General features: G+C 52.3%; 3 protein-coding genes across 3 annotated transcripts; all 3 read right to left on the minus strand.

The window, feature by feature from the left end:
• Window positions 1-743: 743 nt before the first annotated feature.
• Window positions 744-2,392, minus strand: LOC119287671 (xyloglucan galactosyltransferase KATAMARI1 homolog). Its single transcript, XM_037567259.1, has one exon. The coding sequence runs from the start codon at window positions 2,242-2,244 to the stop codon at window positions 829-831; it is 1,416 nt and encodes a 471-aa protein (XP_037423156.1). The 5' UTR covers window positions 2,245-2,392; the 3' UTR covers window positions 744-828.
• A 634-nt stretch (window positions 2,393-3,026) lies between these two features.
• Window positions 3,027-3,547, minus strand: LOC119289548 (flowering-promoting factor 1-like protein 5). Its single transcript, XM_037568848.1, has one exon. It carries the CDS (start codon window positions 3,513-3,515, stop codon window positions 3,204-3,206), a length of 312 nt encoding a protein of 103 aa, XP_037424745.1. The 5' UTR covers window positions 3,516-3,547; the 3' UTR covers window positions 3,027-3,203.
• A 3,469-nt stretch (window positions 3,548-7,016) lies between these two features.
• On the minus strand, window positions 7,017-7,745 carry LOC119289549 (flowering-promoting factor 1-like protein 5). Its single transcript, XM_037568849.1, has one exon. It carries the CDS (start codon window positions 7,612-7,614, stop codon window positions 7,279-7,281), a length of 336 nt encoding a protein of 111 aa, XP_037424746.1. The 5' UTR covers window positions 7,615-7,745; the 3' UTR covers window positions 7,017-7,278.
• Window positions 7,746-8,220: the final 475 nt, after the last annotated feature.

Here is an 8,220-nt window from a genome sequence, read left to right on the forward strand (position 1 = left end):
TTTGTGATAAACTTGGACAAATGTTTTATATGCTTACAGAATTTCAGCACAAAATGACCCTCCTGGAAGGTGTCGCAAAACAAGATCAACACTCTAAAATCTTTTCAAAACTAGTATTTTTGGAACAACGATTTTTTTTGCCACGACTTCTATGAATGTCATTCCGTGCTGAAATTTTACAACCATACAAAAAATTGTCAAAGTTTGCCACAAAAAAGTTCAGTTTTTTTTTATTTTACTGTTTATAAGGGAGCATTTGAGCTCGGGAGTAGATACTCCATGTCCAACGGCGAGGTGCGCCATAAGAGGAGGTGGCCGTCAGCAAGTTGAAAGAATAGCCGATCCGTAAAATACGGATCTCGCGTGTTTTTTTTTCGTCATTTCGGTTCCCTCATATACCTGATTAAAATTAAGCATCTCGATGGATCCCGTAATCCACTGTTTACCTCTTGCTAATTACGCAGCGTCGAGCACGAGACCGTGGGAGACGGAGCCTCACCTGCTCAAGACATAGTCAAAGTAGTACAGTGAAGTGATGATTTTTTCTAAGTTTACCCTACATCCTCAAGCTCTAGTTCGTTTTCTTTTTGAGTTTTGTTTCTTTAATGTATTTTTCCGTCCGTTTTCTCCCTAAAATTTACAGAGAAAAATATCTACTGCCCGACAAAACACAGTGAAGTGACTGAACCATATGCGGGGTATTGCTAGATAGTTTCCGAAACCAATTCGAAGTGTCATGCTGCAATGATCCCTACGCGAAAGAACGTTTGAATAGGTGACAAAAGTTGTCCGCAAAACTTCGTTACAAAATTTGTGCGAGAAAATTAATTAATTCCGGAGCCTTGCCACCCTGTCGAGCATCCCGTCGACGGCGATGTCGAAGGCGTCCTTGACAGTCTCCAGCTTCCCCCGGGGATCGGCGTAGACCACCTGCGGGATGAGCCTCACCACCTCCTCCCGCATCCGCGCCACCGTCGCCGCCGGGATCGCCCGGAGCACGGCCTCGATGCTCGCCGTGCCCGCCCGGACGCCGGCCTCCGGGATGAACACCGAGTACTTGGCGTGGTCCTCGGGGAGGTGCCACCTGTACTGCAGGTGCGCCGACGCCGGGTGGAAGAAGACCGGGATGCACCCGGCCACCATCGCGTCAAACACCCACCGCCGCGTGTACGACGGGGGCGAGCCGCCTGGCGGTGGATGCAGGCAGAAGGTCGCGCTCTGGAGCAGCCGCATGGCCTTGACAGGGGAGTGGCACTCACCGTGGTCGGTCCCGGTAGCGCAGTCCGGGTCCGGCGGCAGGTGCCCACACGCGTCCGACGCCTTGCACTGGGCCATGACATGGTCGTGGATGGTCGCCGTTGCTGCCTTCTCCGTCCCCCGCGGCTTGCCGGAGACGAACGCCATGAGCCACTTCCGCTGCAGGCCGCGCACCCTGTCCTGCCACCGGAACACGTCGGCGTCGGTCCTGGGGTGGAAGTAGGTCGGGTACGGCACGGCGAACTCGCTCGCGTTCGGCGCCAGCGACGACTCCAAGACGAGCACCGACAGGTTCCGGCCAACCGGCCTGGCGAGGAGGTTCGTGCCCCAGTTCGGGCCGCCGGAGTTGCCGCCATCCCTCGCCAGGTCCCGCGCCGTCCTCCCGGCGACGAGGAAATTGTCGTGGCCGTCCTGGGGCCGTTGCTGATCGTACAGGAGCCGCCACTTGAGCCACTCCGCCAGGTCGACCGACGCGGCGTCCCGCGTCACGTTGTCCTGGCCGGCGTAGCGGGCGAAGTCGAGGGCGGCGTAGAACGGCACGAAGACGGCGGTGGCCACGGCGGTGTGGTTGGTGAGGCACTCGTACCGCTTCATCCGGTTGTGGAAGATGATGTCGAGGGCGAGCTGGCGCGTGCCGTACCACCCGTCCTCGCCGGTGAGCACGCCGTCGGCCGGGTCGGCGAGCGGCGGGCCGAGGCCGGCATTGTCGATGGACTCGCACGCGCCCGCGGGCCAGCGCCCATCGCCGCGGCAGGCGTCGCGCGTCATGTCGGTGTTGAAGCGCGGCGGCAGCTTGCACACGTGGATGTACCGTCCCCGGCACGGGTCGTCCAGCTGTGAGAAACGGTAGTAGAGGAAGAAGGTTACCGCGAGGACGGCAGCGAAGCACAGCCGCCGGAATGAGCCGGCCACCGCCTTCTCCTTGGCTCCGGCGACGGCCCGGCGCGACCGCCCTTTGGGCGCGCCGGGTTTGGCTAGCTGACGCATCCCGAAGCGTGAAAAATGGGCAGACGCTATTGACCGCCAGTGCTGTAATTTGTGAACTGTTGGTGGTAAGATGGGATGCTACGAGAGCCTATAGAAACGTCGATGTGTCACTTTGTGACTCATAGTCGTTTGACCGAGAAGATCGATGTTATGTTAGGCATCCACCATGCTACGTGGATTCATTGCTTGTTTGATACTACTGCACACGGGACAGAGATTAGCGTTGACACCAGGGTGATAAATGCGTAGTCAGGATCTCCACGTTAATTGCCACTCGAGTAACCTGATTATTTGTCGTGCCATTTCTACCAAGGTACTAGTACATTCCTACCAGTAGCCCTACCAGTAGCGCAGAGTAAGAAAAACTCGAGCTTGACAGGGCTTCGATTTAGGGTTTGATTTGGTGATAGTTCAGTTTGACTTAGGGTTTGATTTATTCATTGAAGGCATAATACCATAAAATATTATGATATGTATGATATATTAATCTAATGACTTTCAACTGCGGGAGCCAACGCTCAACTGTACTGTAGAACCCAATCTAGAAAGATAACCTCATTATTTTTGGATGCAACTTGGCCACACCGGCTATTCGAGGCAATACGCACGGTTAAAATTAAACAGTCTTGCTAAGTCTCAGTTGATGCTATATTCATAAGATTTTTCATTGAGATGCATGCGATTTTTTTTAATTTTTTTCTCGCTTGCTTATGTAACTTGACTGAGACCTAGCCACGCTCAAAATTAAAAAACGGATTGGATGAGTCGTACGAACACGGAAATCGCCAAACAGTACAAGGCATACATTTGTTACACAGGGATCGATCACACGTACACCGTACAACGACCAACACACAGACACATCTTGCAAGCTGGACTGGCCGGGGAAAGTAGGTTTTTTTTTCACCTTGCAAGCTTGACTGGGCGGTGAGAGTGAGACGCACAGGATGCTTACAGAGTTAGAGGTCGACGACCTTGAAGTGGCCTCGGTTCTTGACGACGACGTCGTACATGTGGACGGAGCGGAAGCGCGCGAAGTCTCGCGGGAGCGAGATGAGGTCGAGGCTGCCGTCGCGGCGGTGGAGCTGCACGACGGCGCGGTCCTCGTAGTAGCGCTCCCATCCCAGCGACGCCAGCCGCCGCTCCAGCGCCCGCAGCGACCGCATCGTCTCGTTCGCCGGCACGTACACCAGCGCCTTCCGGCTCGACGCCTCCCGCTCCAGCTCCATCACCCCGTCCTTCCGGAACACCCACACGCCGCCCGCCGCCATCGATGAGGTGCCGGTGTTTCTGGCTAGCTCCAGCGTCGCATGCGGCTCCTGCGGACTGAGTGAGGCGCATGTCTAAATATAAAATCGTCGTCGTCGCCATTGCCGTTGCACGGCGGAGTACTACGTACCAATAATGCAAGGCAGTAAGTAACGTGGGCCAGCGTATGCACAGGAGGTCGAGGGGCTTCACGTGGACGCTAGCTAGCTAGCTAGCTGCAACTTTACCCCGGCCCAATCCGGGCAACGTTTGTAGTTTCCAATTCGAGCTGCCAACTTCCGCCACAAGCCCCGACGAGTCGACAACGATATCATTGCTCCTGAGCAAATGCTATTCTTAAAGCATTTCGCCGACCCTCGTACTGCCGCGTAACAGTCCGAACCGCACGATGTGGATATGTTTTGCCATTTAACACGGTTGTGCCGCATCACTGCCACGTCTTGACTAATTTGGCAAACCAAAAAACCCTACGCCCCCGTTCAAAAAGGTCAGCAGTGCCGCTCCAGAGCATCAGTGCCGCATTCATACCGGCTCAAAGCGACATGACTTCTCATAACGCTCAGGCATCAAAAACGGCGCGCCGGCCGCGCCTCTTCCTGGTGCATGTGGCTGCCCGTTCAAACAATAGCCTGTCCGTTTGCCTGCCTACATTTAACATTTGTGTGTTTGCCGAGGAACGATGAGCCGACGCCACCCGTTCGTCCGTCTACCACCCGTCATTAATTACGTCGCCGGTTGCCCTGTCATCTCCCTGCTATAGAAACCGTAGGCCCGGCCATAGCCGCATCCATTATCCTCCACTCCCTTCCTCCTCTCTGCAACATGCCCTCCATCAGGGGTGGACCTAGGAGGAAAATGTCCCGGTGTTCCAGTGTAGTCCCATCACATATGCATGGATATCAAGTAATGTTATATAGCCATGCATAAAAATTAAAACTCAATAGTTAAAAATATTCAACAATGAAATGCTTACCAAGTGGGTAAAATAAATCGTTCCATTTGAGATACTAGTTGATTATATACCGTAGAATAATAATAGTAGTAGAGCATAAAAGACTCCAAACTATGAAAACAAAGATGATTGTTAAAATTGGAAAATCACTCCAAAACTAAAATATCACAGTAATCTAATTTGCAAATAGATATGAACCACTATAAAAATTGAGATGTCATAGAAATAGAATTCTCAAACAGATGTGAATTACTCCAAAAAATAGAAATTCACAATAATCCAATTGGATGGCAATAATTAGATGGAATAGATGCATGAAGGGATGATCGAGTTGCCTTTGCCGTAATGTTTCTCCAGCGATCTAGCAACTCCGGACCTGCTAATGTCCCTAGTCTGTGTAGGGATGAATTCGTGTGCTCTTGAGTAATACAATCTTTTTACCCCGCAAAAAAAAAAAACTCCGGCATGCCGCAAGGTGTGCGGCGGGTTGCCGAACAGGAATCAGGCAGAGGACCCCGCAAAAAAAAAAAGAATCAGGCAGAGGAGGGGAGAAACCAGTAGGCGACAGGCCCACGACACGTCATTCAGTCAGATTTTCTTAGGGCATGTACAACGGGAGAAGCACTTGGTGCTGGCCCAGTACATCCACGACAGCAAAAAAAAAATGAGACCATCGTCCTTACTCTAGCCACCCAACGGGAACCACCATCTGTGGAACCTCTGTGACGCATACAAAGAAGGATGAGTGCTCGTCCTTTTCTCAAGCAAGGACAGCATGAGCACAGCAAGCGGGGGTCATTTCGCTTGCTTTTTCTTCTTAATCTAGCTTTTGACAGCGAGGAGACGAGTTCTTCTGCAAGAGTCCGCTTTCATCTGCAAGCAGCAGGTAGATGTGAGCTGGACTGTAGAATCCAACTTGGAGACCTGGGGCATCTGTCCAGCCTGGCCCGTTGGCCATGCCCTTAGGGGCACTCAATCAATCAGACTGATCACGTATTAGTTGACCACATGGGCCGTCAGATCAGATGGGTGTAGCCGGTGTCCATCAATACCTTTTACCGGTGTCACACGACTACTTGCGCTACTTATATGTCGTCTCAAACAAAAAAAACTTGCGCTACTTAGATACACGTAATCATAAAAATTACCCGGTGTCCTGTGATACCGGTTAGCCTGTGATACCGGTTGCGTGTACGTAGGTCCGTCCCAGCCCTCCATGGCCTCCTCAAACTCCAAAGCTGTCTGGCACGGCCAATCATCCGAGAAGAAAAAGAAAATCACCTCATTGCAGCCGGCTGGCAGGCCAACAGACAGACGGAGACCGGCGCTGCAGATGTCTCAATGAAGGACATGGCCGAGGACGAGCCGGCGCCACCCTCGCCATTACATGCCGGTAACTCCATCAACGAGGCTCATACCCACTACGCGGACATGGTACTGGAGGAGCCGGAGGCCAAGTTCCGGCAGACGCAAGCCGACCAGACGTACAACCTCCACCTCCTCATCGAGCACCGACGCGCAGAGGAGCAACTCACCGCCGGCACGACCATAGTGCTGGACGTGGGCATGGCCGAGCAGGAGGCGCTGGTTGATTCCTACTGCACGGCCCGCGAAATCCGCCATGACCGCTGGTGGTACATCCAGTATCAAGTGGATTTACAGGATGCTTACAAGGAGATGGACGAGACGACAGATGAGATGTTCGACAAGAGGGACAACGTGAAGGACATCGTCAGCTCCGCCACGGTCGCGCCCCCACCGCCACGACCATGAAGTTGGCACGTCCACGAGCACCGCCGGCAACCAGGAAGAGTAGAGCATGGGAGCTTGCCGGCACTCAGGTCCCAGGAAGGCCACCACTCCTCCTCTCCCGTTGAAGCCAAGCTGGTTGGGATCAACATCGTCAGCCGATTAGTCGCTCAAACTGCGGAGGCAGAGCTGGAGACTATGAAGGCGGAGCTGGAGCTACATTTTCGCGGTGGTCACACATGGGCAGACGCCAACGATCATTTAGATTAGGTTTAGATTAGAGCCGGGTTTAGTTAAAATATGTCCGAATATTATGAATTTCGTTTGTTTATACGAAATCCAGCCGTTTTTCATGAATTTTGTCCGTTTTGTTCAAATCTTGTTTCAGTTGTATCCGGATAGCATTGGATGGCCGGCTTCCGCATCCATGTTCGAAAACTGATTCTCCCTATTCACGGACGGACGCGGGAAAAAAATTAAGAATCGGCATTAGAGATGCCCTTACACATTGGTTTTACCAAACTCTTACACATCACTTCAATCTGCGTTCAGTTGTTCCCCAATTCTTTTCTTGACGGTTATTGGTTATCTCACAGCACGTAGCATTTCCGTGGAATCGGCTCCTAGGAATAGCAATTTTGATTGCTCCTGTTAGCCAGCCAATACGTTTTCAGCCTGAATGCACGAACATGGGGCCAGCTGGGCCACGTCAGTTACTCATAGCCAGCATATGTACGCACAGTTGGACATTGAAACACAAGGGTTTAATTAACATAAACAAGCACACAAAAAACGATCAAGATTCAATCATAACGAGTATAGCTTGTCACTCTAGTACTTTTTTTTTTCTTTGAGAAATAGTCACTCTAGTACTCGAGACGGGCACGAACTCGGATAATACCATACAAATAGTACAATAGATATATTGTTAGTATACTCACAACGATATACCAGCCGTATAGTGAATTAGCATGCACACAGAGCTTAAGGTTGCAAGCTTAACTGACCGGGAAAGCAGTGGTTGCGTACGTGAGTATACTACTACTACAGACTACTAGTAGATGTTAGAGGTCGAGGACCTTGAAGTGGCCTCGGTTCTTGACGACGACGACGTACATGTGGGTGGAGCGGAGCTGCGCAAAGTCCCGCGGGAGCGAGATGAGGTCGAGGCTGCCGTCGCGGCGGTGGAGCTGCACCACGTCGCGGTTCTCGTAGTAGCGCTCCCAGCCGTGCGCGCCGAGGCGCTGCTCCAGCGCCTGCAGCGACCGCATCGTCTCGTTCGCCGGCACGTACACCAGCGCCTTGTTCCCCGGCCCGCTCCGGCTCGACGTCGACCCGGCCGCGCTCTCCAGCTCCATCACCCCGTCCTTCCGGAACACCCACACGCCTCCGTCCGCCATGGTTGGTCTCTCTGGCTAGCTCTAGTGTGGCGACTGTTGGTGCGTGCGTGAGGCACATGTTTAAATATATTATCTTTTTTTTTTGAAACCAGGCAAAAGATTTGCCATTTTCATTAAATAAGAGAGGAGGTTCAGACATATGTCGCAACGCGACCAAAAGAAAAGACTACTGTTGCAACATGAGCCTACTCAAATGCTTGGCCCCAGCCAAAGTCCACAGGCAGGCCTCCTCTTTAATTCTCGTGACGATAATTATGGTCGGAGTCACGGCGTTGCGAAAAATTCTGGCATTTCGTTCTTTTCATATCTCCCATGAGACAAGCATCATAATGGAGCCAAGAGTCTTTCTGTTATGATCCGCGTTGCTCACCGCCTTTTGCCACCAAGTTCGAACCGAAACTTCATTTCGCCAAATCATCGGTGAGCAGTCGTGGATTCCCAGCCAAATGGTAATCTCATTCCAAACTCTATTCGTGAATCTACACTGAAATAGCAGGTGGGCAGCAGACTCTTGAACTTGCTTGCAAAGGGGGCAGAGGTTGCAATTGAGCCATCCCCGCCGAGACAAGCGATCGGCCGTCCAGACTCGGTTCTGGAGAACTAGCC

The sequence above is a fragment of the Triticum dicoccoides genome, chromosome 4A (assembly GCF_002162155.2).
Source record: "Triticum dicoccoides isolate Atlit2015 ecotype Zavitan chromosome 4A, WEW_v2.0, whole genome shotgun sequence".
NCBI lineage: Eukaryota > Viridiplantae > Streptophyta > Magnoliopsida > Poales > Poaceae > Triticum > Triticum dicoccoides.

What these genes read in the sequence shown, in the direction of transcription:
- LOC119287671 (XM_037567259.1), bottom strand. Translation starts at nt 2,244, where the DNA reads ATGCGTCAGCTAGCCAAACCCGGCGCGCCCAAAGGGCGGTCGCGCCGG.
- LOC119289549 (XM_037568849.1), bottom strand. Translation starts at nt 7,614, where the DNA reads ATGGCGGACGGAGGCGTGTGGGTGTTCCGGAAGGACGGGGTGATGGAG.
- LOC119289548 (XM_037568848.1), bottom strand. Translation starts at nt 3,515, where the DNA reads ATGGCGGCGGGCGGCGTGTGGGTGTTCCGGAAGGACGGGGTGATGGAG.